The sequence below is a fragment of the Streptopelia decaocto genome (genome assembly GCF_964273445.1).
Source record: "Streptopelia decaocto genome assembly, chromosome: 1".
NCBI classification, from domain to species: domain Eukaryota; kingdom Metazoa; phylum Chordata; class Aves; order Columbiformes; family Columbidae; genus Streptopelia; species Streptopelia decaocto.
The window spans coordinates 84,110,798-84,127,558 of NC_138663.1; the positions used below are offsets into that span (position 1 = coordinate 84,110,798).

The 16,761-nt window shown below is 49.6% G+C and overlaps 1 protein-coding gene across 1 annotated transcript; it reads right to left on the reverse strand.

Annotated features, from left to right (window-relative positions):
* Positions 1-1,267: 1,267 nt before the first annotated feature.
* LOC309452946 (uncharacterized protein) lies at positions 1,268-13,235 on the reverse strand (the record flags this gene model as incomplete). Its single annotated transcript, XM_082076050.1, has 6 exons — positions 8,497-13,235; positions 8,153-8,379; positions 7,686-7,797; positions 5,080-5,176; positions 3,758-3,926; positions 1,268-1,662 (listed from the first exon to the last, which is right to left on the reverse strand). Exons 1-6 carry the CDS (start codon positions 8,577-8,579, stop codon positions 1,268-1,270), a joined length of 1,083 nt encoding a protein of 360 aa, XP_081932176.1. The 5' UTR covers positions 8,580-13,235.
* Positions 13,236-16,761: the final 3,526 nt, after the last annotated feature.

Consider the following 16,761-nt stretch of genomic DNA (forward strand, 5'->3'; position numbering starts at 1 on the left):
CACAGTTTTTTTTACATACCAATTTAGATCTTTGCATAGCCAATTGTCAGTGGATCCGTATTTTGGCCAGAATATCACTCTCTCAAGGGCTATTTTTTCCAGACAAAACACAATACTTTATCATTTTCTATTTATCCTTCCTTTTTGTACATCACACGTTTCCCCGATACCTTAACATCCTCCCTAAAGGACTGTATGGAGGAATGTTACCGGTTTTCCTTTCTATTTCCCATTCGGAGTCCCGAGGCTTCTCCTTGCGCCTCGTCCCTCCTCTCAGAATGCCCCCGACCACCAAGGTAGTACTTAACAGTCTGATTTCTTACCTTGGTCCACGCACAAAGTCGCCCGCTCGCTCGTATCATGCTTCCCGCTTTTTCCTTGATCCTTTCGCCTATGGTTTGCAGGGATCCGCCTTCGTCCCTACAGCCCTGCAGTTTCTGTCTGTCCGTCCGTCCTGGAATCCCCACCGACCATCCAGAAGGCCACTGAAATCAACGGGGCGCGCCTTCCCGTCCTTTGGCGATAGGGACCCCCGAGATGACGACGTTGAGTCTCGGACGAGCCCCCAGACTTGTAGGAAACCATCATCTTGCCAACAGAATCGGCTCAGGCAGGATTTCTCAGCAAAGCATGTTTTATTAATGCTTTTGCGAAACGGGCCGTTCTACCTAAAAGTAGGCACACGCAATAGGGCAAAAAGCTTATACGCCCCCCCAAATGCCAGCTGCAAATTCCCTGCCCTGTGCCCCACGGGTTGGGTACTGCAGGCTTTCCGGACTGCCTGCCGCTTGCCTCAGTTTCCAGGATTCATTCATCTCATGCTAAGAAGGCCCTTCCCCTGCTGGATCTATTGCAAAGGTGGGTTCCTGGCTCTTGGGTTAGCCTTCCCTCTAGCTGCACTTGTTTTTGAAATGCAGGAATGAGTTTGCATTGCAGGATGAGTTGGAAGAGAGTTGGTTTGTGGGAAGGATTCCTAGTGTGCTGTGTGTCAATCCTTCCCCCCTGGCTGGGGTGAGGTGGCAGCTGGGTTGCAAAAGCAACATTGCTCCTTGAAGGGCTCCTTCCTTGCAGGGCTGCGGCAGAGGCGAGAGAGCGAGGCAGGTGTGCGGGGGGGCCGTGGGGGTTTGTCGGTGGGAAAAGCGGGGATCGAACCAGGGACCCATTTGACCAATCCGCGGGTCCGGCGCCCTGGCCGCTACGCCAGCGGGATCCCACGGCGGTAGAACGCACGGCGCCCCCTATAGGCCGCAGAGTGGCTGCGCGGCGGCTAAAGGCCGGGGGGGCGGTGGGCGGGGTGGGGCTGGAAGTGGGTGCCCTGCGGACCAGCGTCCCGCAACCTGGCCGCTCCTCTACCGCCATCCCCACCGCCGGGGGACGCCACAGTTCCCCCTACAAACCTCCGCCCGCCCGCTAAGCTCGGCCCATGCGGGGGGGCACCCACCGACTCGCTGCCTCCCACCACCACGCTACAACCCCCTCTGCCCCCCGCCCGAACACACACCCCCCACCCGCCCCTCGCCTGACAGAGCCCAAGACCTCCCGCTGCTGACAGCTCCCTGCTCGCGGCCTCAGCGGGCGCGCAGGCCGCTCTGCGGCCTATAGGGGGCGCCGTGCGTTCCACCGGCGTGGGATCACGCTGGTGTAGCGGCCAGGATGCCGGACCTGCGGATTGGTCAATCGCGTCCCCGGTAAGGGTCCCTGGTTCGATCCCCGGTTTTCCCACCGACAGACCCACCCCCCCACCCCCCCCCCCACGTCCCACCCACGCGCACCTGCCTCGCTCGCTCGCCTCTGCCTCAGCCCTGCAAGGAGCTTTTGAACGAGGAATGTTGTTTTTACAACTGATTTGGCACCTGAGCTCAGCGGGGGAAAGGATTGAGAGCCATCGGACTAGGAATCACAGAATCACACAAGGGATTGGAAGGGACCTCAGAAGATCATCTAGTCCAATCCCCCCGCCAGAGCAGGAACACTTACATGAGCTTACACAGGAATGTGTCCACGTGGGTTTTGAATGTCTCCAGAGAAGGAGACTCCTCAGTCTCCCTGGGCAGCCCGTTCCAGTGCTCTGTCAGCCTCACTGAGAAGTTGTTTCTTCTCCTATTTAAGTGGAACGTCCTGTGTTCCAGTTTGTACCCATTGCCCCATGTCTTATCATTGGTTGTCCCTGAGAAGAGCCTGGCTCCATCCTCGTGACACTCACCCTTTACATATTTATAAACATTAATGAGGTCACCCCTCAGTCTCCTCTTCTCCAAGCTAAAGAGACCCAGCTCCCTCAGCCTTTCCTCATTAGGGAGATGCTCCAGTCCCTTAATCAACTTCGTTGCCCTGCGCTGGAATCTCTCCAGCAGTTCCCTGTCCTTCTTGAACTGAGGGGCCCAGAACTGGACACAATATTTCAGATGCGGTCTCACCAGGGTAGAGTAGAGGGGCAGGAGAACCTCTTTCAACCTACTAACCGCCCCCCTTCTAATACACCCCAGGATGTCATTGGCCTTCTTGGCCACAAGGGCACAGTGCTGGCTCATGGTCATCCTGCTGTCCACCGGGACCCCCAGGTTCCTTTCACTGCTCTCTGACAGGTCATTCCCCAACTTATACTAGTACCTGGGGTTCTTCTTGCCCAGATGCAAGACTCTACACTTGCATTTGTTATATTTCATTAATGTTTTCCCCGCCCAACTCTCCAGCCTGTCCAGGTCTCGCTGGATGGCAGCACAGCCTTCTGGCGTGTCAGCCACTCCTCCCAGCTTGGTGTCATCAGCAAACTTGCTGACAGTCACTCTATTCCCTCATGCAAGTCATTGATGAATATATTGAATAGTACTGGTCCCAGTACCGACCCTTGAGGGACTCCACAGGCCTCCAAATAGACTCTGCCCCATTGATCACCACTCTCTGGCTTCTTTCCTTCAGCCAGTTCACAGTCCACATCACTACCCGATCGTCCAGACCACACTTCCTCAGTTTAGCTGTGAGGATGCTGTGGGAGACCGTGTCAAATGCTTCACTGAAATCAAGACAGACCACATCCACTGCTTTACCATCATCTGTCCACCTGGTTATGTCCTCATAAAAGTCTATGAGGTTGGTCAAGCACGACTTCCCTTTGGTGAAGCCATGTTGACTGCCCCTAATGACACTCTTATCCCTGATATGCCTTGAGATGGCACCAAGGATAAGTCGTTCCATCAGTTTCCCAGGGATGGAGGTGAGGCTGACCGGTCCGTAGTTACCCGGGTCCTCCTTCTTGCCCTTTTTGAAGACTGGAGTGACATTTGCTTTCCTCCAGTCCTCAGGCACCGCTCCCGTTTCCCATGACTTAGCAAAGATGATGGAGAGTGGCCTAGAAATGACCAGCCAGCTCCCTCAGCACCCACGGGTGCATCCCATCTGGACCCATGGATTTATGGATGTCCAGATTGCTTAATCGGTCCCTAACCCAGGCCCTCAGCCTTCCCTAGCCTGGAAGCACCAACACCCATGAAGGAGCGAGCTGTGGGCAATGTCCTGCTTTGCCTTCAGCGTCTCTCGCAATGTTAACTTGCAAATTTGTAGTGGGTGAGGGTGTGGAACTGCAAGCTGGGGATAACAGTTTTCCAGTGAACGTGAAGGAGAAGGACATTGAACTGCTGCCCATGCAAGCTGGTCTCAGAGGACACGTAGCAACTATTCACCTCACACCTGTCAATGCATTTGTTTAAAAAAAAAAAAAAACAGCCCAAAACCACTAAGGCAGGGCTATGTTTCTCACCTGCATAGATGTCGTCCTTTCCTGACTGGAACCTCTGGCCTCTTTGTGAAGCCTTTGGTTTCATTACTGGGTAGCGGAGGTTTGTTATCAGTCTTTGATTTGGCTTGTTGTAAGTGTATATTGAATCCTTCAATATTCTGAAGATCCTCTCTGGAACACCTTCAGAAGTCTGCAAAGAAAGGAAAGAAACACTTGTCTGCAGCTGCTCTTCACATGGAGTCCCCAAAAATGAAAGGAATGACAGGTTGCTTCTTGTTTCCCAAGGAGCTGTTTTGGAAGCAGATTGGGTGACAGAGTCTGGTACCAGCCTTTGGCCACCAGGGACACCTGCTTGGTGGTGTGCTCTAGGCCCTAAGTGTCACCTCCCTCACCCGCTTGATTTTTTTTTTTTTTTTGAACAGAGAAGAGCGGTTTAAAATCTGGGCTCAGGGGTGTGTTGCAGAGGGATGGCGTTACCGACTTCCCCCTGGCGTCAGAGCGCAATGTTCTCTAGGATATCTACTTTAGTCTTCTAGTGCACCACACGGGTGTGGATGTCAATGACTAAAGTCTGTGTTGAACTTGTATAAGGAAAAATGGAAAAAAAGAATAAGCCAATAAATGCCATCATTATTTTAAAGAAAGATGAGAAGGTCATTTTGCTTATGTCTCCAATAGAAAAGAACCACTGAACACTGACCCCCGTTCCTTCTCTACTCAGTGGGCAGAGCTGACAAGAGTTCCTCCTTCTCCTTCCCCCTCCTTTCTCCCAAGGTAAACAGTGTCACATTCAGTGCCATGTAGATTAATTTGCATTTCTGAATTGAACCATAACTCACCTTGGCACTGATTCAAGCAGAGAGAGGAACTGAGCAGCTCAGACATGGATGAGTATTCAAGGGTCCTGGCCTGACATCAACATCAGTGACATTTTCTTGATTTATCCTTTCATAGACTGAGATCTTTGTCGGCCAAAGTTCAGGCAGCTTACCAGAAATCCAACTACAGTCCTCACGTGTTAACAACATTTAGACTATCAAAGGAAGAATGCTCAAATTTTAAATTCATCCTTCGTTTGCAGAGAACAGCTGCAGAAACTGAATGCCTAACACAAGCTAGTGCAACAACACAGAAACGTCGAGAAGGAAAGAGAACACCCAACCGCCTGTTCTACTGGTTATTTTCTCCAGTACAGGAGAAACAACCACCAGCTCTGGAGAACAAACAGGTCAGGGCTATTGGTCCCACAAAAACGAGCATAAGAAATACTAAGGCAATTCCCCAGAGTCCAGTAACTCTCTTGCCCTCAAGCCAGGGTCGTGCCACAAAAACAAAACTCTTACCAAAGATTTTATCTTAGTTTGAACAGGTAAGTTGTGATGACGGAGATTCGCCAGGAGTCCTAAATATGGTATCATTACCTCATCTTCTGTGGTCTGACTGAAAACTCCAGGAAGTCAAACAAAGACTTTTAATTAAAGCATCCAGAAATTAGTTACCAGAATTTGGGGGTTGAGGGTGGGGTGCTTGGTGGACTCTACTTTGTTGCCGTGGGGGTGGGCAGGGGAGTGTGCTATTGTTTTGGTTTTTAACTAGACACCATTCTGCCAAGCCAAGCAAAATTCCGATTGCAATCCCCATAGTGTGGGCAGTTTTTAACTAAGCACATCTGGAAAATAAAAAAGTCTATCAGAGACCAGCACTATCAAAGGTCCTTTATTGCAGGTGCTTTTAAGAGTCACTAGATCTCGTACAAGGACCCTTGCACAAAAGGCATTTTAATGTAACATAAGTCTGTTCCTAATGACAAGCATGACTTTTCCCCTGGGTCTTCTCTTTGACAGCTCCCTGGGATATGCAGGTGGGCTAAGAGGCCAGTCACTGAAAGTCCCACAACCACTGCATTTGACAGGCTGTAACAACATGGTTTGCAAAGAAAAACCTCTGTTTACCTTGGAGGAAAAATGCCACAGCTCACTCTGGAGACCAGGTTAGTGCAATATGCTAATGGCCTTCAGAAAGTTTAGAAAATTAGCCAGGTGTTTCCCATGAGAGAAGATAACTGAGTGCACACTTACACATGATGCATTAGAAATGAAATTAATTCATTGACGTTGGCACCAGCACAAAAGACCTGAACATTGTAGGTTACCCTCTGCAGCAACTGGATACTCTGAGGAAATTCAAAGCTGTTCACATGTGTCTTTCCTATAGCATCTCACTGAAGAATGTTACCAGTTAGAAAGCTGAAAGGACAAATAAAAAGACATCACGACTGAATTAATTTTCAGACCCTGTGACGTTAACACAACAACTACACAAGCTGCTGTGAGCACACAGGGTCATGTCCTGACACTCCGAGGTACTTATTAAAAGCCCAAACAGATGGATAAGGTTTTCTTTTGACAGAGGCGTTACCTTTGTAGCCCATCCATTTCCCCCCTTTGCCTCATCAGCACGGCCTCCACTCTGTCAGCGAGAAAGGGGCTTTGTCCTCTTGAAAGATCCACAGGTTTTGCCAAAATGCAAAAAGCGCTTTGCAGCCTCTTCACAAAGTATGTTTAGTGCAGGGGTGTCAAACTCATTTGTAGCAAATGCAATTTTAGGACTGTATAAATGGAGGAGTAGTCACATTTCTAGACTCCTAAAATTACGTTTGGCCCTTTGAAGGCAACCGCGAGGCTGATGTGTCCCCCAGGGAAAATGAGTTTGACACCACGGCTTAGAGGAAAACAAGTTTGCTGTGAAGACAGTCAACAGATCTAATGGTAGTTAAGTCTTTCCTACAGCATCCTTTCAGCACGCAACATAGTTGAGTTAATATAATGTTAATATGCACAATTATGACAATAATCACAGCACAGGATAGCAGCTGAAACCAAATCTCATTATAGAAGCATGTGACATAAGAAATTCAAGGTCTTAGTCCTGCATCTACTTGGTGACTACAAAACCTCTCCCACTGACTGGCAAGTCACCTGGATCTCTTAGTCTTCTCCTACTCCAAGTGTTTTGACAAATACACAAACTGGGACAAAAGTGTCCTTCACTGGATGCCTGACTCATTTTCCACAGATCAGGGGCAACAGAACTGCTGGTAAATTCATTTTCCGTTTTCCCTCTCAGAAAAGAGATGTCACGACACGTAGCCAGCAAGTACTTGCTGAAATCTCAGAGCCACATATGAGGAAACCTGTGCATATTTAAAAAAAAAAAAGAAAAAAAAAAGGAGGTGTTCCCCACCTTTACCGGTCAATGCACAGAAAGGACATGTGAACATTGGTGAAGATGGGCTGTGAGATATTATGTGTAAGGTAATAATGTGTAATAAGCTCTGCACTTGACTCCTATAACTCAGCTCGCACTGGCACAGCCCCTTGCACTCACTGGCCCTGAGCAGAGGGCAGCAGGCACACGCACCCTGCAGACCTTCGATGAGAACTGGCAGCCACAGCTCTCGTTTCACTCCTTCACAACTGCCTGTCAAAGAATTGATTAGACAAAACCGACTCCAAGCTTGTCTCATGAACAGCAGGAGAAAGAACTAAATACCTCAGCTGGAAAATAATTCTGGAAAATAAGCTCTCCAGCAGCCATTTCTTGAAATAATTTCAAAACCAGAGGCTTTTGGTTTTGGTTTTTGTTTCTTTTTGCTTGGTTTGTTGGTTGGATTTGTTCGTCTGGTTTTGTTAGGTTTGGGGTTTTTTGTTTTATTTCAATTAGAGCAGGTGAGAAGCTCAAGCACGATTCAAGAGAGAGTACAAAGAACTCTCTGCAGCCTTAAAATGCTGTCATACTGGCCTCATATGGCAAACAACATACACAGCTAAGACCAACACACTATTTCAGAAGAGTTATTACATGCATGCAGCATAATAGATACCATATAAGAGTAGACTACTTATACTACCATATAAGAGTAGTAGAGTTAAGCATTAGTTCCTGTTACCTGTAATATGAATGGGTCACTAAGATTAGCAGAGCTTCGATGAACCACTCCTGCCAGCACGTGGTCACATTGTAGGCATCCTGAAGAGCTTCTCTAGTCTCACTGTCTAAGACTGGAATTTAAGAATTATTAACAAAAAACCCCCGTCAAACAGCAAAAGCAGCTGTTGTATTAGCTACCAATCTGAGCAGAAGCCCAAGTCGTTGACCAGTTTTTCACATCTGTTTCACAAACAACTACAAATAAATCACAGCTCCTATGCACTTGAAGAATCTGCACCTGTCTTGTCTTCGCTTTCCCAGAGCAAAGAGCACACCCCCCTCCCCTCTTCCCCCCTTCCTGCCCCTCTGCACACCACCTCCAGCCCCACTACAACCCCACCTGCCCCCCGCCCAAACACATCCCCCCCCACCCCCACCCCGCCCCTCGCCTGACAGAGCCCAAGACCTCCCGCTGCTGACAGCTACCTGCTCGGGGCCTGGGAGCAAGCGTCACCCAAATGGCACAACCGGCCCAGGCCCACCCACGGGAGACTCTGGGGCGCAAACCAGATGCAAACTCTTCCTTCCTTCCTTCCTTCCTTCCTTCCTTCCTTCCTTCCTTCCTTCCTTCCTTCCGTCCGTCCTTCCGTCCTTCCTGCCATCCCTCCTGGGCCCTAAGTGTCACCTCCCTCACCCACTTGTTGGGTTTTATTCTGAAAAAGAAAAGAGTGGTTTAAAATCTGGGCTCAGGTGTGTTGAAGACGGACAGCATTAGCGACTTTCCCCTGGGGACAGAGTGCAAGGTTAGTGGCAACGTGTTTGGTTCTCACTTCAAAGCTTTTCTTTCGACACCTAGGTGAGAAGCAGAAGCCAAAGGTTCTGCCAAGGATGGGCATTGTCGAGCAGAAGACATCTGCAGAGGCAAGCCCGGAGGACGGCGCTCCTAAGCAGAGGAAGGGCCTTGTCGCAAGCTGCGTTTGAACATGCCGGTTGGTGCTGCTGGACTGGATTCCTTCCAGGGCACAGTCCCCCAGGGATCCGTACAGAGACTTGGCCACACCGGTCACTTGAGGAGGGTGACAGACGGTAAGCGCACAAATCATCTGGAGTCACAGCCAGGGTCCTGCTAGTGGTGAGGACAAGTGAACAGGGCTTGATCTTCTTGGTTTTTCGGCATCCTGCCTCTTGCCTTCTGCCCGGGGTGGACTAGGTGCCACTGCCTCTGCGGACTTGCTCTGGCTGGGACGGGGTTGACTGTTGTTGGTGGCAGCCGGCCTAGCACCGTGTTTGGCAGGGGTGGCTAAAGTGGTGTTGCTTACTGCAGCTGTGGTGTGGCTGTTGCTGCGAGTGCGGGCCTCCCGGAGCCGTGAGGTTGTCTCTTTTTCCTGCAGCGCTGAGGCTGGGGGTGTGCAAGAGGTTGGGAGGGTGGAGAGCAGGAGAGCGTCCGGGAAGTGGCCAAAGGGCCGTCCCCTGCTGTAGGCCAGCTGCGCCCACAGGCCCGGTGTTCCTTGCTGCTGCTGCTGCTGCTGCCTTTGTGGTGCAGGTCAGGGTTTCTGGGCGCATTGAAAACTGGAATTTCATTGAAAACTGGAATTTCTTGTGAGGCCAGGACCTCGGGCGGGCGTGAGATAAAACCTGAAGCAATAACTAAGTTAAGGCTGCTTCTCAGGCCATTTCATCTCCTAACCAACTTCCCCTGACACAAAAAGAGTTGCCCCTCTGATATCCAGTAACATGTACTACAGCCACTTCTATTGGTGACAGCAGATTACGTAACACTTGTACCAACTGGTTCTTCATGAACCAATTCTTTACCCTTGCTGTTTATTAGACCCCATTCTTCCCAAATTTTCCCAAAGGTGTGCACTTCTCCAAATGCGTATCTAGAACCATTACGGATGGTACCTTCTTCTTCTTCTAACATTTGCAGTGCCTGATTGATGGCTTATAGCTGGCATGTTTGAGCTGACCAGTTATTAGGCAGCCTTCCCGTTTCTCTTATTTCACCACTCACACCTTCAACGATGGCACACCCATTGTGTCTTTTCCCCTGAATTACCCCTGAAGACCCATCTATGAAGAGGTGCAGCCCATTGCCACCTCCCCACAGGAAAGCAGCAGGGTTTAATTTCCTGCTTTCTCCCCCCAGAAGAGCAGTTGCTGCTGCAGCTTGCACACACTCTGGCCAACCTCGAGACACTGGGTCTAAGAGCTTAGATAAGTGTGCCACTGGTTCTCGCTTCCCCCCCAGCCCACTTGCTGCTGGAGCAGCGTGAGAGGCAGAACAGGCCTCCACTCTGTGCAAGCATTGCTCAGCAATAACAAAAACATCTCTGTATTATCAACACTGTTTTAAGCATCAATCAAAGACATAGTCCCATACTAGGTACCACAAAGAACATTAACTCCAGCCCAGCCAAAACCAACACAAACTTCCAGGTAATACAATATCTTTCACATTTTCTCCTTGTCACCCCCCCAGGCAGTAACTGTGTTTCCACACCCAGAGCCTGTTAAAGGTTTCTCTCTAATATATAAGCTGGGGAATCTTCCACTAATATATTCCTTCCCCATATGCTTTTAATTCTTATTATCACAAACAGGAATTTATTCATAATTGTCTCTCCTTCCTCCCTGCTACCCCATTTATTACAACTCTGTCTTCAGTTCTGGATCTTTTTAGGGTAGAATTTAGAAGGGATAGGGGAGCTTCCGTTTCTGCTAAAAACTAGACCTCATTACCAATTACCACCATTACTTTACCAATTATATGCTCTTCTACAATTTAAACACGTTTCCCCACAAAAACGAACAAACAAACAAACCAAAAAACCAAAAAACCAAAAAAACCCACCACAACACCAAAACCATTTTCAGCCCCTCTGATTTTCCAAAGTGTATTGAGTTTTCTTCCTTTAGTCATTTTCAACAGTTGCAGCCCTAGGGGTAAATATCCCAGATTTCCACAATAATAGCGTTCCATTTTCTCTCATTCTCTCACTTTTTTCACTGAGTTTGGTCTAAATCTTCTGCGTTTTTGTTTTGTTTTGTTCTTTTCCCTTCCAGTCTTTCACTTGCAACCAGTCAGTCTGCTTCAACTTTTCACTTCTGTTCCCAACCATCATACACAAACATGACCACACTCAGAATTTCTGGAAATTCTTCCTGCCAACCTGGCACATGCTCTCTGAAGTACTTCCGTAGATCCACAAACACACTTGCTACCAGTCCACAAAGCTTTCCAAAAATCTTCCCCAGTCGGTGCTCCCCTGGCTTCTGTCTACATTCCTGCACTTCCCTTCAGTTTACCCTTATCTCCTCAAAAGCTTTTATCAGATTTTTAACCACTGTTTGGCAATTATCTCCATTTGTTTGATTATTATAATCTCAATTAGAATCACACCAGGGCCAGGTAGTCTCCCCCTGTCTGTGGGGTTAGTTCCACATTCTTTTAAATGATGTTTCTGGACAGACCAGCTCTCTCAGTAACAGGTTAACACCGGCTCAGAATGGATTATAGCCCCCCCCCCAAAATTAGAAAATAATGATGCTCATCGATCCCCATCTTCCCTTAAGAGTTTGATTTCCTCACATAATCAAATCCCCAGAGTGCCAGGGGGTGCATCCATGTAACACTGTAACACTGGAGGGCATTCACATGTACATCCCCCGCTTCGCACTTCTTCCCCCACACACACATACACACGCACATCTGCTGCTGGCTGCGCTGCAAAATAACTTTAGCAATCCCAGGGTAAAGCCCAGCAAAAGCAGGAAGGACAACAAAGACGGTTGGGGAGGGACTCGAGGTGATACAGAGAGCAGAGACCAGCTCTGCAAGCACCTTAGTTGAGTTACTCCCAACTGTAGCTAAAATTCTTTATCTAGGTTTTTATACTCGTTTTCGACCATCCTCTTTATGGTGGTCATATGCCAAATCACCCTATACGTACCAGTAATTCATTTGTCCAGGACATCTGTTTTCTAGGTGATTTTTAGTTACAATTTGCCAGTCTCCTCAATATAAGGTCATTGCATGCTTCTCTTGAAAAACTTGCTGTACCATAAATATTTTCCCGATTTTGCAATACCTCGGCCAAGGGCGTCCCCTTTTCTATGCCGAGTTTTATTTCCCATCACTAAAAAAATTCAGAGACACCCTTCCGTTGAGTCACGACGTTCAGAAGGAGCCCCTTGCTTTCTAATCTCCTTCAGAGAGGAGTTTAGGTGCAGCTGGATCCAATCCTAGTCTCAGACTTGGTCAACGGTTTATGTCTAAAGGATATTTTCCCATTCTCAAGAGAGACTCGAACACTGCTTTCATGTGCACTTTACACTGATCAGGCCACACACTTTGCACTCAAAAACATACTGCAGCAAGGGAGGGACTCGCACCCACCCTGGTGTGGAGGAAGATTTAAACGCCCCACAGTTTTTTTTACATACCAATTTAGATCTTTGCATAGCCAATTGTCATTGGATCCGTATTTTGGCCAGAATATCACTCTCTCAAGTACTATTTTTTCCAGACAAAACACAATACTTTATCATTTTCTATTTATCCTTCCTTTTTGTACATCACACGTTTCCCCGATACCTTAACATCCTCCCTAAAGGACTGTATGGAGGAATGGTACCGGTTTTCCTTTCTATTTCCCATTCGGAGTCCCGAGGCTTCTCCTTGCGCCTCGTCCCTCCTCTCAGAATGCCCCCGACCACCAAGGTAGTACTCAACAGTCTGATTTCTTACCTTGGTCCACGCACAAAGTCGCCCGCTCGCTCGTATCGTGCTTCCCGCTTTTTCCTTTATCCTTTCGCCTATGGTTTGCAGGGATCCGCCTTCGTCCCTACAGCCCTGCAGTTTCTGTCTGTCCGTCCGTCCTGGAATCCCCACCGACCATCCAGAAGGCCACTGAAATCAACGGGGCGCGCCTTCCCGTCCTTTGGCGATAGGGACCCCCGAGATGACGACGTCGAGTCTCGGACGAGCCCCCAGACTTGTAGGAAACCATCATCTTGCCAACAGAATCGGCTCAGGCAGGATTTCTCAGCAAAGCATGTTTTATTAATGCTTTTGCGAAACGGGACGTTCTACCTAAAAGTAGGCACATGCAATAGGGCAAAAAGCTTATACGCTCCCCCAAATGCCAGCTGCAAATTCCCTGCCCTGTGCCTCACGGGTTGGGTACTGCAGGCTTTCTGGACTGCCTGCCGCTTGCCTCAGTTTCCAGGATTCATTCATCTCATGCTAAGAAGGCCCTTCCCCTGCTGGATCTATTGCAAAGGTGGGTTCCTGGCTCTTGGGTTAGCCTTCCCTCTAGCTGCACTTGATTTTGAAATGCAGGAATGAGTTTGCATTGCAGGATGAGTTGGAAGAGAGTTGGTTTGTGGGAAGGATTCCTAGTGTGCTGTGTGTCAATCCTTCCCCCCTGGCTGGGGTGAGGTGGCAGCTGAGTTGCAAAAGCAACATTCCTCCTTGAAGGGCTCCTTCCTTGCAGGGCTGCGGCAGAGGCGAGAGAGCGAGGCAGGTGTGCGGGGGGGCCGTGGGGGTTTGTCGGTGGGAAAAGCGGGGATCGAACCAGGGACCCATTTGACCAATCCGCGGGTCCGGCGCCCTGGCCGCTACGCCAGCGGGATCCCACGGCGGTGGAACGCACGGCGCCCCCTAGAGGCCGCAGAGTGGCTGCGCGGCGGCTAAAGGCCGGGGGGGCGGTGGGCGGGGTGGGGCTGGAAGTGGGTGCCCTGCGGACCAGCGTCCCGCGACCTGGCCGCTCCTCTACCGCCATCCCCACCGCCGGGGGACGCCACAGCTCCCCCTACAAACCTCCGCCCGCCCGCTAAGCTCGGCCCATGCGGGGGGGCACCCACCGACTCGCTGCCTCCCACCACCACGCTACAACCCCACCTGCCCCCCGCCCGAACACACACCCCCCACCCGCCCCTCGCCTGACAGAGCCCAAGACCTCCCGCTGCTGACAGCTACCTGCTCGCGGCCTCAGCGGGCGCGCACGCCGCTCTGCGGCCTATAGGGGGCGCCGTGCGTTCCACCGCCGTGGGATCACGCTGGTGTAGCGGCCAGGATGCCGGACCTGCGGATTGGTCAATCGCGTCCCCGGTAAGGGTCCCTGGTTCGATCCCCGGTTTTCCCACCGACAGACCCACCCCCCCCCCACGGCCCACCCCCCCGCACCTGCCTCGCTTTTTCGCCTCTGCCTCAGCCCTGCAAGGAGCTTTTGAACGAGGAATGTTGTTTTTACAACTGATTTGGCACCTGAGCTCAGCAGGGGAAAGGATTGAGAGCCATCGGACTAGGAATCACAGAATCACAGAATCTTAGGGATTGGAAGGGACCTCAAAAGATCATCTAGTCCAATCCCCCCGCCAGAGCAGGAACACTTACATGAGCTTACACAGGAATGTGTCCACGTGGGTTTTGAATGTCTCCAGAGAAGGAGACTCCTCAGTCTCCCTGGGCAGCCTGTTCCAGTGCTCTGTCAGCCTCACTGAGAAGAACTTTCTTCTCCTATTTGAGTGGAACCTCCTCTGTTCCAGTTTGTACCCATTGCCCCCTGTCTTATCATTGGTTGTCCCTGAGAAAAGCCTGGCTCCATCCTCGTGACACTCACCCTTTACAAATTTATAAACATTAATGAGGTCACCCCTCAGTCTCCTCTTCTCCAAACTAAAGAGACCCAGCTCCCTCATCCTTTCCTCATTAGGGAGATGCTCCAGTCCCTTAATCAACTTTGTTGCCCTGCCCTGGACTCTCTCCAGCAGTTCCCTGTCCTTCTTGAACTGAGGGGCCCAGAACTGGACACAATATTCCAGATGCGGTCTCACCAGGGTAGAGTAGAGGGGCAGGAGAACCTCTTTCAACCTACTAACCACCCCCCTTCTAATACACCCCAGGATGTCATTGGCCTTCTTTGCCACAAGGGCACAGTGATAGCTCATTGTCTTCCTGCTGTCCACCGGGACCCCCAGGTCCCTTTCACTGCTCTCTGACAGGTCATTCCCCAACTTACACTAGTACCTGGGGTTCTTCTTGCCCAGATGCAAGACTCTACACTTGCACTTGTTATATTTCATTAATGTTTTCCCCGCCCAACTCCATGTGTTAAAACAGCAGCCCTGTATGGGTTACTCTTTCCATCATTCATATCCTACCTCCGTCCGCTGTCGACCAGTCTGTGCTGGGATCCCATGTAGTACCTCTATGGCTGTTGAGACCCCATGGTTAGACTTAGGAAATGCAACGTTTCCAGACTGAGATAGCTGTGTGGCAGGACACTCTCTATTGTCCCTTCTCCTCTGACTTCTTCATACCCATAATTAAGATAATTGCCATACTGCTAAACCCTCATTTAAGTGAGAGATACAGCATACTTGTTGACTGCTGCTACTGCAAACTTATGATGCACAGCTTTATGTCTGAAATAGACATAATTAGATGGTTTCCGAAATAGAATCTTAGAATAGTTTTGGTTGGAAGAGACCTTCATGATCATCAAATCCAACCATAATCTAACTCCAGCACTAAACCATGGCCCTAAGAACCTCATCTAAATGCCTTTTATACACCTCCATGGATGGTGACTCAACCACTTCCCTGGGCAACTTGTTCCAATGCCTGACAACTCTTTCCATGAAGAATTTTTTCTTAATATCCAATCTAAACCTCTCCTGGTGCAGCTTGAGGCCATTTCCTCTTATCCTATGGCTTGCTACTGGAGAGTAGAGACCAACACCCTCCATGTTACAACCTCCTTTCAGGTAGTTGTAGACAGCAATAAGATCTTCCCTCAGCCTCCTTTTCTCCAGGCTAAACAGCCCCAGTTTCCTCAGCTTCTCCTCACCAGCACCGAGTACGGGGGCACAGTAACTTCTCTGGTCCTGCTGGCCACACTATTCCTGATACAAGCCAGGATGCTTTTTGGCCACCTGGGCACACTGCTGGCTCATGTTGAGCCGGCTGTCAGTCAACACCCCCAGATCCCTTTCTGCCAGGCAGCTTTCCAGCCACTCTTCCCCAAGCCTGTAGCTCTGCCTGAGGTTGTTGTGACCCAAGTGCAGGACCTGGCACTTGACCTTGTTAAACCTCATACAGTTGGCTTCAGCCCAACAATCCAGCCAGTCTAGATCCCTCTGTATGGCCTTCCTACCGCCAGCAGATCAACACTCCCACCCAGTTTGGTGCTATCTGCAAACTTACTAAGGGTGCACTCAATCCCTCATCCAGATTGTTGATAAAGAGATTAAACAGAACTGGCCCCAATACCGAGCCCTGGGGAACACCACTCGTGACCGGCCACCAACTGGATTTGGCTCTGTTCACCACAACTCTTTGGGCCCAGCCATCCAGCCAGTTCTTTATCCATCGCAGAGTACACTCATCCAGGCCCTGAGCTGCCAGTTTCTCCAGGGGAATGCTGTGGGATACGGTGGCAAAGGCTTTACTGGAGTCTAAGTAGACAACATCCACAGCCTTTTCCCCATCTACTAGGTGGATCACCTTGTCATAGAAGGAGATCAGGTTGGTCAAACAGGACCTGCCTTTCATAAACCCATGTTGACTGGGCCTGATTCCATGGTTTTCTTGTATGTGCCATGTGATGTTGCTCAGGATGATCTGCTCCATGACCTTCCCCAGCACCAAGGTCAGACTGACAGGCCTGTAGTTCCCCGGATCCTCCTTCAGGCCCTTCTTGTAGATGGGAGTCACATTAGCCAACTTCCAGTCAACTGGGACTTCCCCAATTAGCCAAGATTGCTGATAGATAATGGAAAGTGGCTTAAATTAAATACCCACACCTTCCCCAACTTACAGTTCAATTTTCATTGAAAGGCTCAAATTAGTGCAAAATATACACAGAAACAAAAGATAAACTTGACTGCTCCTGGGAGATTTCAAAGATCTCTATTGTTTGCTAGTGCCATAGAGAGAGATGCTCTCTCTGATGCAGTCTTCTCTTTGAACAGCCTCTTAAACGGCAGTGAAGTGGCAGGAGGTTTTGCATCATTAAAGACCCTGTATTTGATGGTTGTTGAGCCTACTGCACAGTGACTTATGAAAAAGACACACTACACAGAAAAGG